At 45.7% G+C, this 17,321-nt stretch overlaps 1 protein-coding gene across 6 annotated transcripts in view; it reads right to left on the reverse strand.

Moving 5' to 3' along the window:
• Positions 1-4,003: 4,003 nt before the first annotated feature.
• AURKA (aurora kinase A) overlaps positions 4,004-17,321 on the reverse strand; it is a 50,145-nt gene continuing 36,827 nt past the window's right edge. Inside the window, exons 9-10 of one of the 6 annotated variants that reach the window (XM_070589605.1) lie at positions 14,437-14,606; positions 4,004-4,414 (exon numbers count right to left, since the gene is read on the reverse strand). In XM_070589605.1, coding sequence (XP_070445706.1) covers positions 14,459-14,606 — 148 coding nt within the window. In that variant the 3' untranslated portion in view covers positions 4,004-4,414; positions 14,437-14,458. Of the gene's footprint in view, positions 4,415-5,982; positions 6,710-13,894; positions 14,607-17,321 lie in introns of those variants that run through there. The other 5 variants (XR_011531221.1, XM_070589606.1, XM_070589603.1 and 2 more) reach the window with 5 other exon arrangements.

The raw sequence follows: 17,321 nt of genomic DNA on the forward strand, positions 1-17,321 counted from the left end.
GCGTGGCCTGATGAGCAGTGCCATGTCCTCGCCCAGGATCTGAACTGGTGAAAAGCTGGGCCGCCAAAGCAGAGCACACAAACTTAACCACTCAGCCACCAGGCTGGCCCCAACTAGTCTCTACTCTTTAGATGCCGGTATACCCCCCAAGTTGTGCCAACCACAAATGTCTCCAGATGTTTCCAATGTCCACTCAGTGGACAAAAATCATCTTCCTCACCCAGTGAGAACCACTGAGACACATGCAGCAAAGCCTAATTCTTACTGAATCATGGTCTTGGACCCTCAGAGACTTTTGCAGGAACAGGGAAATAAGCTACCAGGATGCTCTGCTTGCCTTCCTTTCCTGGATAAATTGATCAACTCTATTTCAGGAGAAATGAGGGGAAGGAGTCAAGAAGCCTGCAGGTCGCCACGAGGCAGTTCTGACTCCAGACGCCGACGGGGCTGGTGGGAGGCCTGGGAGCCCAGGCCATGTCAATCCCTGAAGATCTTGCCAAGTCTACTTTTCGAAGTGAATGGCTACAGTAATGCCTGGATTTAATCTGAAATGAGGCTCCACTGTCTTCCCTCACCTTGGGATAAAAAAATTTTCAGCCTAAATCGAAGTTTGCTTTTTTTTTTTTAAAGATTGGCACCTGAGCTAACAACTGTTGCCAATCTTTTTTTTTCTCCTCCCCAAAGTCCCCCAGTATATAGTTGTATATTCTAGTTGTGAGTGCCTCTGGTTGTGCTATGTGGGACGCCGCCTCAGCATGGCCTAACGAGCGGTGCCATGTCGGCGCCCAGGATCCTAACCGGTGAAGCCCTGGGCTGCGGAAGCGGAGCACATGAACTTAACCACTCGGCCATGGGGCTGGCCCCTAGATCGAGGTATTTAACCCCTAAAATGAAAGATCCTGGAACAGAAGGAGTAAGCCATACCACAAACCACAAAAAGTAGTGGGGGGAGAGTACTTCCGCCATCAGAAATGCTGCTGAATTACAAATAAAGATCAAGGTTTCTCTTACTTTGGGTGCTCGATAGTCTCTAAGAACAAGCAGTGCAGAAAACATGCATAAATGAAAGAATCTGCTAAGTGGCACCGTGAAACCTCTTTGCACTTAGCATCCATTCCCTCAGGAGCTTCTTATCTGAATTCTTAAATACACGTGGCTAGCAGAACTGTTGCCACCTTCCAAATGAGCTATAAGGAACAGCACAGAACTCGGTGAAGGCATTGAGTCTGAAACAGCCTCTCTCGCCTGCCCTTCCTCCACTCTTTCAAACAGAAAGAGGAAGGAACACATTTTCATTTTAAATGTCAAGCCTGCCCTGTGGGGCTGCTCACTCTGCTCCTCAGCAGAACATCAGAGGAAAGACCAATTGCAAGAGTTTTCTATTCCAGGTTGTGAAAGGAAAGTTCAGGTTGGAGTTCACAGAGCATTTTGCTTGAACGTGACCGATTACTTATAGACAAGAGAGCGTGCAGGGGTTAGAGAGCTCTAGAGGGTAATTCTTAAAATAGGTTTCTAATGCATGGAACATTTTCTTCTGACAAAATATTAAGGAAAAATTTCAATAAAAGCAGATACAAGAGAAACATTTTTCAGAGAAATGGAAGGTCTAGAAGTCCACCCCAGCCCACACGTGGCTTGGCAGCTGCCACAAAACCTCCCCGTGTTCTACCAGAACAATTTGGAGCTCTCTGCTCCGGGGGATTAGGTTTTCTCTTTGGCAATTGTTTGCTCCATGGACTTCCAACTGGCTGTGCTTCCATCTGAAGCTAGTTACTCTGTCCAGCCGCTCCAGGTCCCTTCTTGCCTTATCTACCCTGCTCAGCAGCCCAGGAGCTGACTTTAGGGACTGGCTTGCCCAAGGTCCCTTTGGTGTGGCCAATGGGAGGCACTAGCAGGAGATCAAAGGTCAGGGTATTTTTTCGCCACACAGTTGGCTTGGGTTGTTTTTGACCTATGGCTATATAACCCCAATTTTCTCAGTCTGTTTACATTTCAAACGGCCTGGTTTGGATTTGAGGTTGAGAAATGTGGTTCCTGATATGCATGTGCATTAAGCTCCAGCCTTCCCTGGAGAACATTCGCATTTTTTTACCTGGAAGTAGAATTTAGTTTGTTGGTTGCCTGAGAGACAAAATGCACTGCTTTGTACCATTTAAACGTTAAGAGGGCTGTAATGTTTTTCTGCAAAAAGCCTATTTACCCTGCACTGAGTTCCCCAGCCCTCACAATTTCACAGGTTAGAAAGTTCCGTTTCATTAGAACATTCTTTAAAAAATGAAGGGGATGGATTTCATTTACATCAATTTCTTTCTGTGCTTTCTACCAAATTCCAAATTAATTCTGACCCAAGATTTAACAGATCAGAATCAGAATGTCACTGTGACTTTATATTTTATGTTAAGCTGGACTACTATTAACTGAGTACCAGCTTTGCAGTAGGCATGCTCTATTCATTGTCTCTAATCATCCCAAAACCCCCAAGGTAAGTGGCATTATTTCCAATGAAGAAACAGGCTCAGAAATAAGTGAAGTCTCTTAGGAGAGCTAGAATTTGAACCTAAGTCTTTACGGTCTCAAAACCTGAACTCTTTCCCCTAGAGCATGCAACCTCCTACATATTACCCTCAAGTTATCTGAGGTTTCGATTTGGCAATGTCCACATTTTGAGTTGACATCATATTCCTGCCCCTAATTGCTCAGAGTTACAGTGACTATGTGCAAGCTTCCTTTCTCCCTCTCTGGGTCTGCAGAGAAAAATGCCATTGTTTTTTTAGCATGGGAACCTCAGGTATCATTTAGGGTGCTGAGAACAAAGTGGAGTGGGAGATGTCTTCATTGGAGATGATGCCAAGCACTTCTCCTCTGTCTGGGTACAACACATCTCCATGTCTTAGAGCTCATCTCTACTGCAAGGAAGGCTGTTCTTGGCAGAAATAAGCTAAGAGGTCAGGGAATTGACGTTATTGCAGGCATGCCCACTCCAACACCAGCTCCTCTGGGGAACTCCTGTGAACACGAACTTCAGCAATTTAGGAAAATGAAGCATGTTGGCAAAAAGGGTCAAAGTAGAAAAGGCAAGAAAGGGTACTTCCATCTTTGTTTAGACATAATTCACATACCATAAAATTCACCCTTTTAAAGTGTGCAATTTAATAGATTTTAGAATATTCACCAAGTTGTGCAACCATTGGCACTAATTCCAGAACATTCTCATCATTCCAAAAAGAAGCCCCATGTTGGCAGTCCCTCCTTCCCCCAGCTCCTGGCAACCACTACTCTACTTTCTGTCTCCATAGAGCTGCTATTCTGGACACTTCATATAAATGGAATCATAGAATGTGTGGCCTTTCGTGTCTGGCTACTTTAATTTGCCATAATGCTTTCAAGATCCATCCATGTTGTAACATGTATCAATACTTTATTCCCTTTGTTTGGCTAACTAGGTGTATGGATACAGTACTTTTTTTTATCCATTCATCAATTGATGAACATTTGGGTTGTTTCCATCTTTTACCATTATGAATAATGCTGTTAGGAACATTTCATATACAAGTTGTTGTGTGGACATATTTTTTGAGTTCTCTTGGGTATATATCTAGGTGTGGAATTGCTGGATCATATGATAACGCTATGTTTAACATTTTGAGGAAATAAACTGTTTTCCACAGTGACTGCACCATTTTACATTCCCACCAGCAATGCATGAGGATTCCAATTTCTTTACATCCTTGCCGATATTTGTTATTATTCATTTTTCTTATTGTAGCCATCCTAGTAGATGTGAAGTGACAACTATTGTGGTTTTGATTGGCATCCCTCTAAAGACCAATGATGTTAAACATCTTTTCATCTCTGTATTGGCTATTAGCATATCCTGTTTGGAGAACCATCTGTTCAAATCCTTTCTCATTTTTTTAAATTAGGTCACTTGTCTTTCTATTGTTAGTACTTTATACGACGTTATATATGAATTATATCTCAACTTAAAAAAGAATACTTTATATGTTCTGGATACAAGTCCTTTATTAGATATATGAATTCCAAATATCTTCTCCGATTTTGTGGTTGTCTTCTCACTTTCTTGATGGTGTCCTTTGAAGCATAGAGCTTTTTAATTTGATAAAGTCAATTGAAAAATTGTGTAGAATATGCCTCAGAATTTTCCTCCTGAAGGAGAGCGAGCTGGGTTGCTCCTGGGAGCATTACATTCCCAACACCTCTCGGTCGGTCCGACTGGAACCCTTCGTCTGGCTTTGGAGAAAGACCTGAAGCCGCAAAGCGGAGCCGCACAGGGCACGCCTACTTCTGCAGTGAACTGTCCACCACGGCGGTGCTGAATCAGCCGGGCCGACACGTGGTGCGGGGCGCAGCAGCCTCTGCCACAAAGGATGTCCAGAAGAAGACCTCCGACGAGCTTTGAAAATAAACAAAGAATTTACCTAGTGGACAAAAGAGGAAGAGCATTCCAGGCAGTGCAAACAGCATATGTAAAAATGTAGAAGCAAAACACAGAGTGGCACGTTTCATGAATTGCAATGGGCTGAATCCAGATGAAAGATGATGACGGCTTCGACAAAAGTAGTAGCAGCACTGATGGAAAGAAGGGACCAGACTGAGGGTGTTTGGAGACAGAGCCAACAAGACTTGGAAATGGATTGGATGTTAGGGATGAGGACAAGGGAGGAGTCAAAAGAAGGCCTAAGTCTTTGACTTGAGAAACCAGGTAGTTGAAGGCGGTATTTACAGAGATGCAGAATAGAAGAAAAATAGTTTAAAATTGGAATGTAAGTCAGGAGGTCTGTGCTAAAAACATCAAGAGTGAGAGAGGAGGGGTAGCAAAACATAGCAGTTAAATTTTGTGTTCATTTGTTTTCTTATTTGCTGCCTAGTGTTGCTTTTGGCTGCCTTGAATCTCCTCCCCCTATGGTATATAAAAATGCCCTCACTTGTTATCAATAAATTAATTCTAATTATGGGGAGAAAAGTAGTGGTTAAGGTCATTGCCTCTGGGGCCAGATGACCTAGGTTCAAATGCAAATGCCACCTGCTATGAACCCCCATCCCAGTCCTTCCTCAGAAAAAGATGGATAATTATAGTCTCTACCCTAGAGAGCTGGAGTGGATATTAAGTGAGCAAATATTTTACCCCTGGGGAACGACTGTTAATGAATATGAGATTTCTTTTTAGAGTGACAAAAATGTTCTGAAATTAGATAGTGGTGATTGTTGTACAATTTTCTGAATAACTAAAACCACTGAATTGCACACTTTAAAAGGGTGAATTTTATGGGCTATGAATTGTATCTCAAAAAAATATTTTGAACAGCACTTAGAACCATGCTTGGGTAAGTGCTAAGGAGGTGATCATTAAGTAAATTAAAATAAATTTCAAAAACAATAAATTATTATTTTAGATTTTTTACATTTTTTTTTCCTTTTTCTCCCCAAAGCCCCCCAGTACATAGTTGTATATTCTTCGTTGTGGGTCCTTCTAGTTGTGGCATGTGGGACGCTGCCTCAGCGTGGTTTGATGAGCAGTGCCATGTCCGCGCCCAGGATTCGAATCAACGAAACACTGGGCCGCCTGCAGCAGAGCGCGCGAACTTAACCACTCGGCCACAGGGCCAGCCCCTATTATTTTAGATTTTAAAATCTTTATTCTTCAAATCCTTCAGCCACCCTACCACAGGAGATTTTTCAGAATCTATTTCACTCCTAAAAAGGCTTCATCCTCTTCCTCCTTTTCCCGTATTTTCTCCTATCCCCTCCCTCCCAGTTGGGGCCCTTGCAACTCCAAACTTCCCTCATTCCATTACAGAGAAATACCATTCCCCTGAGGCCCTTTCAGTACCATGCTCATTTTTGTGTATCCAAACCAAGAATCAAAACGCCTTCCATTTAACAAGATTCCATCCTAATTAAAAGGTAATTATGGTTTATGTTTTCCTTTTTCTTATACAAGTCATTGTGATAGAGACAACATACGCTTTTATTATTATTTTTATTCAAGGAATTCAGAGGATAGAGTGGAAAAGGAAAAACTGAGTCAGTAAGCCAGAGATTGAAGAAGCATAGATGGGTCTGAAAACTACTAACATTTTCTCATCCACCATTTTTTCCCCCTTCAATGACAGATTTTAGGCACATTTTGGCCTCAGGCTTTTGAACTTACTGTTCCCTCTACCTAGAATGCTTTTCCCACAGGTAGCCACATGGCCCACTCTCATATTCCACTCAAGTCTTTGATCAAATGTCACCACATTGTGACATTCCCAATGTCCCCTGACTTTCCAATGTTAGATTGCACTCCCCTCTGTGACATTTATTGTCTTTCTTGCCCCCTTTCTTTCCTCTCTCCACGCTGTATTACTATCTGCCATCCCATATATTGTAGTATTTACTTGTTTAGAGTCTCTCTCCCTGCTGAAATGTCAGCTCCCTCAGGGCAGTATTTCATCTTTCTTTTTACTGTGGCATCCCCAGCACTCAGTGTCTGGCACATAGAATATGCCCAGTAAATACTTGTTGGGTGAATGAATGAATGAATGAACAAATAAAGGAATGACACAAGAAGCTAATTTTCAACAGGCGTTCTAGACAAGGGGTAATATTTTGCACAGATGGTAGGTATTATTACACATTTGGTGGTATTCAGGTTCATCCATATTATTTTCTTGGGTACCATGGAGACCTCTAAGAAGTCATTGTTCTGAAATAAAAATTACAGAGGAAAATTAGTCACTTAATTCAAAAGTATTCATGCTTCTGTATAATAATTCAATGTGAAAAGAAAAGGCACAGAAAGATACTCGTCCTATTGTTAGCACCTTTTTTTCTTAAGTTTTTAAAAATCAAGTCTCCTCTGTGCTTATCTTGCCATTTCCTCCATCAGGTTGAGAGCTCCCCAGGGGAAGAGGCTGGGGGCCGGGGGCTTCAGGACAGGGCTGAGTGTGTGGGGAGGGGGTGGATGTAAGTGTTGCCCTGAGTTTGTGAACTGTTCTAGCAAATCATTGAACCCGGCAGAGGGCCAGGGGGGAAGTCATTGGAACCCCATTTACAGCCAGTTGGTCAGAAGTACAGGTGACAACCTGGGACTTGTAACTGGAATCTAAATGGGGTCAGTCTTGTGGGACTGAGCCCTTACCTTGTGGGATCTGATGCTAACTCCAGGTAGATAGTGTCAGAAGGTAATTGAATTGCAGGACACCCAGCTGGTGTCAGAAAATTGGTTGATGTGGGGAAAAAAATTGCATACATCTGGTCAAGAAGCACTCTGTGCGAATAGTAGAAGAGAAACATGAGAGTTTTTTCTCTTACACCACCCCTGGACTCTGAAGCAGAAACCCTGGCATGGGCCCAGCAGTCTGTGTTATAATAAGTCCAAAGTGATTCTGGAGCATGCTCAAGTTTGAGACCATTGCTTGCTTCCCTTGGGAAGTCCCTGTAATGTCTAACCCTCTTCCAGCTAGTCTAGTCTCCACATCTTCTCCCTCAGCAGAATCATTCCATCTGAGCCCATAGCACCAATTTCCAACTAACAAACCCTAAAGTTCACCTCCATAGTTCTAAATAATATGTTTATACCATTATTGTGGATGTAGACAACATATATTGCCTTCCCACCAAGAAAAGTTGGCTCATACCTTCCCCTCTCCATCTTAATTTTTGATATTTATAGCTCTATTTTTAGTCTCTCTGCAACTCTTTAGAACCCTCTACTTCTTGTGCCATCAACTTTCTGCAGGATCTCTTGACCCCCCTGCCTTTGTAAGATGCTCTTTAGCTCCCATTCCCTTCTTTCCACTTCTCTTCCCTCCTAACCACTTTATAACAACTGTTAAAAACCCCTTTGTTTTTATGTTTCTAAACAGTTCTTATTTACAATTCCTTCTAAATTTTGAATGCATAAGCTAATATTTCATGCTTGACTTGTGAACCAATTCTAAATATTAAAAATCAATAAATGGCCTTTATATTATGATGAGAGTATGTGTATACAGAGCATGGTGCACTGTTTAGCACACAGTAAGCACCCCATCAATAGTAGTTATGATTTTTATGACAAGTGAATATTATTCATGTAGTAGCCAGCCTCCAAAGCGGTCCCCAATAATCTCAACTGTTGGTATTCACATTTTTGTGTAATCTGTTCCCACGTTGAACAGGGCTCACCTGTTTGACAAACAGGATATTGCAGAAGTAACAATTTGTGGTTTCCAAAGCAAAGTTATAAAGAGCATCACAACTTCTGCCTTGTTCTCTTTGGATTACTTGGTCTGGGGAAAGCCAGCTGCCATGCTGTGAGGACACTCAAGCTGCTCTGCGGAGAGGCCCATGGGGAGAGGAACTGCCAGCAGACGACACTAACTGGCCTGCCATGGGTGAGCCATATTGGAGTGGATCATCCAGCCCCAGTCAAACCTTCAGATGACAGTAGCCCTGGGCCACATGTTGACTGCAAACTCATGAAAAATCTTGAGCTAGAAGCACCCTGTTAAGCTGGTTCTGAATTTCTGAGCCACACAAACTGAAAATGATAATAATAAATGTTTATTGTTGTTTTAAGCCACTAAGTGTTGGGGTGATGTGTTATGCAGCAATAGATCACTATTACTGTAGTCAGCCACCCTGTTGAAGGACCATATTTCATAGTATGTGGCTAGTTCCAAATGGCAGTATTCTAAGTCAGATAAGGAGATGGGTCTCTCTCGACCAGAGGTGGTCCTTTTAGCCTATGCTAAGGCATGGTTTTAATTATCTGCAAAATTCTCTCCTGATTCTGGTGGCAAAAATCAAAGCCAACTCTCTGGACATTCTAGGCTACAGGTCAGCATCTCACTGAGACCTTTAAGCTTAGACATTTTAACAAAGGGGAGGGCCTTCCAGAGCCCATCCTTGCACCACACTGCCTGCTTCCTCCCCACCCGTAATGCACTGCAGAAAAATCACTTAAATAGCTTGTTAAAACCATAGGTCCCAGGACCCCATCCCCAAGGACTCTGAATTGCTGTCTTTAGTCCAGACCCAAGAATCTGCTTTTCAAAGAAGCCATCCTCCAAGAGGTAGCACATGTTGGTGAGGATGTGGAGAAGAGGAAACCCTTAGACGTGCTCGAGGGAACAGAAATTGGTACGGCCACCACAGAAAACACTGGGGTGGTTCCTCAAAGACTAAAAATTGAACTACCATATGATCCAGCAAACACACTCCTGGGTATATATCTGAAGGAATTGAAATCAGTATCTCAAAGGGATATCTGCACTTTGATGTTCATTGCAGCATTATCCACAATAGCCAAGACGTGGAAAAACTAAGTGTCCATCAGTGGATGAATGGATAAAGAAGATGTGGTATTTTATATATATATATATACAATGGAATATTATTCAGCCATGAGAAAGAAGGAAATCCCGCCATTTGCAATAACATGGATAGGCCTTGAAGGCACTGTGCTAAGTGAGATAAGTCAGAGAAAGACAAAGACTCTACGACATCAATTATATGTGGAATCTCAAAAAACTGAACCTGTAAAAACAGAGAGTAGAATGGTGGGTACCAGGAGCTGGGGCATGGGGGAGTTGGGGAGATGCTACTTACGGGTACAAACTTACAAGTAGCACCTACACTTGTTCTGGAGCTCTAATGCGCAATATAGTGACTGCAGTCAACAACACTGTACTATAAACTTCAAAGTTGCTAAGAGACTAAATCTTAACTGTTCCCAACACAAAACAGAAATGATAAATACGTGACATGATAAAGGTGTTAGCTAATGCTACTGTAGTGATATCGCAATATAGAAATGTATCAAACCAACACGTCTACACTTCAAACTTACACAATGTTATATGTCAATTTTATCTTAACACAAAAAAACAAGCTGGCCCCCTACCCCCACCCCGGGGATCCTGATGTAGGTAGCCCCATCCGCACTCGGAGAAAAGATGCTCTAAAAACTGGTGTCTCCTCCCTGCATCCATTAGCTAAAGTGATCACAGCTTGTGAAATGGAATAACACTGAAAGCATTTGCGGGCACAAATGAACCAGGCCTTCTCCAAGCCTGAATTCAGAGGACAGCAAGCTGGGCTCCATTGTGTGAAATACGTACAGTCACAATCCTTTCTCTGTCTAATAAAAGATCCACCAGTGAATATCTCGGAGAAAAATTCCCCTGAAAGAACTAGTGGTCACTCCTACCTCCCTCAGGCTTTTTATTTTCCTTCCCAGTTTTGCAAATCTGAGGGAATTACATCCTTTTCATTATGGCAGGTGTTTAGGACCAAGATTGTTTTTAATGGCTCTTTAAAGTCTCATAGACAATGCGGGAAAACAACTTGGAAACCTTGAAAATCTGAAGTGTGAAAGAAGAATTCGATTCCTTCCTGCTACCCTGCTTAGCTCTTCTCAGAGACGACGATTCAAAATACTCATTTCCTTGCCCTGGTCAATGCGCATTGATTATTCTCACTGAAGTTATTAAAGCAGGTGGATGCGCAGAAGACACGGCTCTGCTGGTGCCAAGCTCACTGAGGCCAGTGACGAGATTAGGACTTTGTACGTTACTGAAGCATGAAGAGTCTATTTTTAAACAGAACCAGGGATGATGCTGAACAAAGAAACCCACAGATACAAAAGTTGAAATTCCATATCCCAAGAGGAAAGCCCACACAGATGAGTGCCCTCTGAGAGTCCTCACAGTAAATCATTCTCTCCAACAACATTCAAGTAGTATTTGTAAATTCACTAAGATTTACATGTGCCAAGATTGCTGTAAGCAGCAAACCAAGATTTGTTTCTATTCTGTAGGCTTTACAGCATCGTTTGCAAACTGGTGATTCTTGGGGCCTCATCTGGAACTCAGAAATTTTTTATTTGACCTATATAGATTTTCTGGGTTTTTTAAAATACATTGCCAACATTTAAATATCAGGAGATTTGACATTCTTTCAACCCAGATGATCAGCTTGGATCAGTTGGCATTTTCTGTGTAACCATTTATTGCCTTACGGTGCTGGGGTTCAGCAGTTTGGGCTGGGCTCAGCCAGGCTGCTCTGCTGCTCTGGGCTGGCCTGGCCAATCTCAGCTGGGCTGGTGTGTGGTGAGCGGCCGCATCAGGTGGGGGCTGGCTGGGCTGGGATGTTCTCAGCTGGGATGACTTGCTCTCAGCCACTTAGTCTTCTCCTCCAGCAGGCCAGCCCAGCCTTGTTCACAAGGTGATCACAGGTTCTAAGAGCAAGAGCAGAGTGTGCAAGACCCCTTGAGGCCGGGGCTCAAAACTCACGCACCATCACTTCCACTGCATTCTGTTGGCCAAAGCATTACAGGCCAGCCTGATTCAAGGGTGGAAAAACAGACTCCACCTCTGGATGGCAGGGGAAGAATTTATGCCCATTTTTGCAATTCACCACATAGCTTATCTTAAGAATTCAGTAGGTATGACCATCTTGGTCACACGATGTGTTAGATCCTAGAGGCAGCTTCAGATGGGTATGGCACTGCCCATCCTCCCAAGCCTTGTCCCTGCTGTCTCGCCCTGCGGGCATGGTAGGGTTTGCCATTCCTGATCCCAAAATGACTCCCAACTGCTTATATCCCAAAGACCCATCCCCAGCGATGAACGCGACAGCTGTGCAATACCCTGGAATCACTTTCCACTTCTCAGGAAACATTTCCTTTCTATATACCCTGTTTCCTTCCCTCCAGCAAATATCCCATTTTCTGCTGGGAAAATCAATGGGGGGCGAGGGTGTGAAAAGGGGAAAGAACAGCTGGAAAACTTAGAAAAAGAGCAGCCTTGGAGCCAGACATGAGTTCTTCCAGCTCCACCGATCCATTCACTTGGTCTCTCCAAGCCTCAGTTGCTCATCTGTAAGACTGTACCTGCCAGGTTTGCATGCTTCTCCTTGAAGATATTATGTTAGTTGATCCATACATTTCGCATAAATGTGAACCCATTTTTATATAGCAAAAAAAAATAGGCAAAGAACCAAAAGCAACAATCGCCCAAAAAAAAGCACTCAAAGGAGCGCCTGGTTAAGGTTATTTCCCTGCTCAGCTCTGAATCTAAGCCAGGCTTCCAACAAAAGGCACTTCGTGACTCAGGTGCAGACGTGATTTGCTGAGCGGTCGGTCCTGTGGCCTAGTGGTGAAGTTCGCGTGCTCCGCTTCTGCGGCCCAGCGTTTCACGGGTTCGGATCCTGGGCGCAGACATGGCACTGCTCATCAGGCCATGCTGAGGCCGCGTCCCACGTAGCACAACTAGAAGAACCCACAACTAAAAGTACACAACTATGTACCGGGGGGGCTTTGGGGACAAAAAAGAAAAAGAAAATCTTAAAAAAAAAAAGAGAGAGAAGTGATTCGCTGAAAGGTGCAGAGGCTCAATAGCCCAGGAGGCTGTCTTAGGTGGATGCATTTGCAGGCTGTGACTCGCCCAAACCTCGGAGTCGCGGGCTGAGCCTCGCCGCTCAGCGGTCGGAGCCTTGGGAGGGCCTGCAGCGCCACCTGCTGGGCGAGGGTGCCCAGGACAGGGTTCGCGGGGCGCAGGGCAGGGCTGGCGAGGTAAATCCTGGACGGTTCCTGGCCCCGGACCACCTGCACGCACCACCCGGCTGCAAGCCAGCGGAGCCCGAGCCCCCTCAAGCCCGCCGCCGAGGCCGAACTCTGCAGTCCCCGCCACCTGCGGGACCCGAATCGCCTTCGTGCACGAGCGCGCAGTCCCCAGCCGCCGAAAGCGCCCTAGAGGCTGACCGGACGGCTTCAATGAGCTGGCATCGGAGGGGAAGAAACTCGGCTCGTGCCAGCCACGGCTCAGGAAGCCTCCCACGTCGGGGCGGGCCCTGGAGCCCGGGACAGCCCTCCCTTAACCTCCCTAAGCTTCAATTCCCTCATCTGCAAAACGGAAATGATGATAACGCAAACCCCATGGGGCTGTTGTCAGGGACAAATGTGAAAATCCACATGAGGGCTCAGAGCCTGGCAGCAGAGTGTGCAATAAGTAGCAGCTATTAATGTTAGGCCTGAATCTCCTCTGAATAATAGTAATATATCAGCAAGAATAATAGACAGTGGTCCTCTGGTCTAGCAGGAGCATGATGGCAGGTATGGTGGATTTATAGCTGCCGGCTCTATTGTAAGAGCCTTCAGCATTCCCATACGTCAGTAGCATTCTTATCCTCATTTCACAGACGAGGAAATAAACTCAGAGAGATTAAGGAACTTGGCCAAGGTCAGTTAGCAAGCACAGGACTGAAACTCAAACGCCCACAGCCCACATCTAGAAGGAATAAAAAATTTTCTTCTTGCAGAGATTTTGGCAATATCTCCCCACCTCTCACCTTTTTTCTTGGTAATCTATTAAAAGGGGGAAACCAAGTAAACCAAATGGCTTTGTTTTCCCCAAAGACCCCTCCACGCATTTTTACGGCCTGCCGAGTTCCTCATTGGCACGATGGCCCTGGGTATGTGTCCCTATCTTACAGAAAGAAGACGGAGAACCGTATTAGGCTAATGAGGTCAAATCACTTGCTTGTCACTCCTAGGAGCCAGTCAGTGGAGGGGCCAGGCTGGAACTCAGTGTTCTAGGCCACACTGAGCTGGCTCAAGACCCGTAACAGTGCGTGAAGCTCAAGGCCAACTGGGGGAGACAGATGAGCAACACTTTCTAATTGCTGAGAGACGAAGGAGAGATTGGTGCATGCATGCACACACTCCCAGTCATCCAAGAATCAACGTCACTTTAAAATGTCCCTGTGTGTTGAAGTCTGAGAACTGTCCCAACGTGCTGAGACCCCGTAGGGATGAGGTTTCAGAGACAAATGCAGCTCTGAGTTCCCACTAACATCTCACGCAGACCCTGGAACATAACTTTCCCAAAGGCAAATCTTGACTTACCCCACATGTTGGCTCTTCGTGCCTCTTCCCCACTCAGTAGATGCCCAACATCCCTCTGGCGCGCATGGTGAAGTCCTGCTTTCATCCCTTTGGTTCCCAATGGTGGGGGCTCCCCGGGTGAAATCAGACACTGGCCCCCCTCCCTGGAGGGCAGGAGAGAGCAAGACAGAGGCAGGCCGCTCCAGGCTGGGAGGGGGCAGTTTAACCAGCAAGGAGCTCAGGCACCAGGCTTGTCTCGGGTGCCACGCAAGATGAGTGGATCTCGGCCCCCGCCCACCAGAATCTTAAAAGTTTATGGAGAGGCCTTAGTGGGGTTCAGTCACATGTACCATCCTGATGGTTCAGGGACACCTTGTTCTCTCAAGGCTGCATCCTTGAAAACGGTTCCAGCTGTGGGAACAGTGGGCGGAACGTACACGCCAAGGACAAGGGAGGGAGGAGGGGCCTCTGATTGCTGGGGTCCAGGTCGCAGGTCAACCAGGGGTCACGTCTTCTGGATGACCTCCTCCAACAATCCAGAGTCCTCAGTCTCTTCGCCTTACCTCCAGGTTTCCCATGTGTCTCTCACGTCCTCCCACGTGGCCCCAAGGTCACCACCAGAGCCCAAGGTACGTCCTCTCTCGCCCAGAGTTCTGCAAAGTCCTCCCAACGGGGCTCCCTGCTTCTCATCTTGCCTCCTCCAACTTGTCCTCCACACAGCAGGCAGAGGAACCTGTTCGACACGGTCATCAGATTGTGTCAGTCTCCTGATTAAATCCCTTCACCACTCACCCCCCACAGCTAGAATAAAATGCATTGATCTGGCCCTTGGCAACTTATTCCAAGCCCAGCTCTGGCCCCTCACTCCTTGTGCCCTGGCCCCTCAGGCCTCCTCTGACTCCTCAGCCCCTAGACACGCCAGGCTCTCTTCTTCCTTTGGAAATGCACCCAGGCCGTCCTTCTGTTTGGCAGCCTCTTCCCACTGAAGGCTCCATGTCTGCTCCTCTGCACCATTCAGAGGTCCCAGGCCTCCTTCTCAAGGAAACCTTTCTGATCACCCACCACCCGCCACCTTCGTGATGCCATCGTCATTCTGCTAGCTGTTCACTGTCCATCAGGCCACCCAACTCTAAGCTCTGTAAGAGCAGAGACCATGCCCGGAACATCCACTCCTGCTTCACAGCGCGTGGCACAGAACTGGGCAGATCTTGGACACTCAATAAATATTTGAGGGGGGAAGGAAGGGAGGGAGGGAAGGAAGGAAGGAAGGACAAGACACATACAACCATGATGGGAGAACAATCAGTAATAATTAATACAATTTACAGTAATAATGTAAGTGAGCATAAGTGAGGCCATCTTGTTACACTAAATGGCCCCAGCCCCTCCTCTGTGTGACTACTCGCTGCTCTGCGTGTACTCTAAAAAATTCACATACTCTCTCTTTTCTTTTTTAAAGATTGGCACCTGCATTAACAACTGTTGCCAATCTTCTTTTTTTTCTTTCTTCTTCTTCCCAAAACCCCCCAGTACGCAGTTGTATACTCTAGTTGTAGTTCTGGTTGTGCTATGTGGGACGTCGCCTCAGCATGGCTTGATGAGTGGTGCCATGTCCGCGACCAGGATCCGAACCAGCGAAACCCTGGGCCGCCGGAGCAGAGGGCACGAAATTAACCACTCGGCCACGGGGCCGGCCCCCATGCTCCCTCAGCTTACATATGTACTCCCCAATAGTTGATAAATTAAGACTTTGTTCTACGAGTTTCTCTCTAGGAACAGGGTGATGACAGGTGGGAAACACACCTACAAGGTCTCTATCATAGCTGACAGAAGAATGGAACAATGTGATGCTTGGAGCCTGTGACACCTGGAGATCAACATCCCTGGACCCCTTCCTCACTGCCCATTTTCCCTATATAACTCCCTCAAGATTCTGAAATCCTGGGGCCGGCCCGGTGGCACAGCGGTTAAGTACGCATGTTTTGCTTTGGCGGCCCGGGGTTCGCTGGTTCGGATCCCAGGTGTGGACATGGCATCGCTTGGCAAGCCATGCTGCGGTAGGCGTCCCACATATAAAGTAGAGGAAGATGGGCACAGATGTTAGCTCAGGGCCAGTCTTACACAGCAAAAAGAAGAGGATTGGCGGCAGATGTTAGCTCAGGGCTAATCTTCCCCCCTACAAAAAAAAAGATTCCGAAATCCTTAAAGATGGGTTTTTGAGACATTAGTCACCCATCTTCCAATTAGCCAGCTAATCTAATTAAACTTTCCTTTCTCGATCTCTAACTCATTGTGGTTAATTGGCTCAGATTGCAGTGAGTAGAGCAAGCCCATTGCTTGGTATCAGTAATAGCTGGCACCAATACAGGCCTGCTCTGAGCCAGGTGCTATTCTAAGCACTTTACATGCATTAATACACTTAATCTTGGAAATGACTCCATCACAGACCTGGTATTACCATCCCTGGCTTGTGTGTGCGGAAACAGAGGCACAGGTTCCGTAACTTGCCCAGTGTCACACAGGATGCAAGTGGTACGGCCGAGCTTGAAGCCGGCCTTCACTGAAGAGTTCATGCTCTCAATTTCCACCAGGAAGATCCTAACCATCCACCAACAGGGAAGAGGTAAGCCACCGTTGGCACGATCACCAAGGGAACACAGTGTAGCCCTTTAAAGGAAGATTAATCCGCTCCACATTTACCAACGTGGACATTTACCAACTCGTCCTTGACGGGACAGTGGGTGGAAAAAGCAAATGAGAACATTTGCCATTTTGGGAAAAAACGAACAAACAAAACAGCAAGCAGATGTGACTGTTGTTACATAGAAAGCTGCCCAGAATGGCACAAAAAGCAGCTGATGCTGGCTCCTGCTGGGAGGGTGTTCCCTGCTTCTTGCTCTGGGCTCTGGGCCCCCAGAATTCTTCAGGGAGACCTAGAGACGGCCCCATCTAAAACCACACCTCCATTACTCTCCAGTCCTGTACTTCGCTTCGGCGTGGTGTTTACTCCTGCCTGATAGCATAGGGTGTACTTATTTGTCTAACGGCTGTCGCTGTGAGGGTAAAAGCAAACTGAAAAAGAAGAATAATTAATTTTCCCTGGTGCAAAAAAAAGAAGAGATGACTTCCTCCTTTTCTTAGAACATTTCCTTTAGAAAACTTGTAAATTCTTTCTCCACCCCTTTGAAATGTATGTAAACCATTTTAAAGGTGAAATAAGCCTCTTGCCAGTTTTTACAATCCAGGAAAGTGTTTGTTGGGACGGCCCAGTGGCATAGTGGTTAAGTTCGTGCACTCTGCTTCAGTGGCCCAGGGTTCACAGGTTCAGATCCCAGGCACAGACCTAGCACTGCTCGTCAAGCCACGCTGAGGCAGTATCCCACAGAAAAAATAGAGGAAGATTGGTACAGATGTTAGCTCAGCAACAATCTTCCTCAAGCCAAAAAAA

Source organism: Equus przewalskii, chromosome 21 (genome assembly GCF_037783145.1).
Source record: "Equus przewalskii isolate Varuska chromosome 21, EquPr2, whole genome shotgun sequence".
In the NCBI taxonomy this organism is placed as follows: Eukaryota; Metazoa; Chordata; class Mammalia; order Perissodactyla; family Equidae; genus Equus; species Equus przewalskii.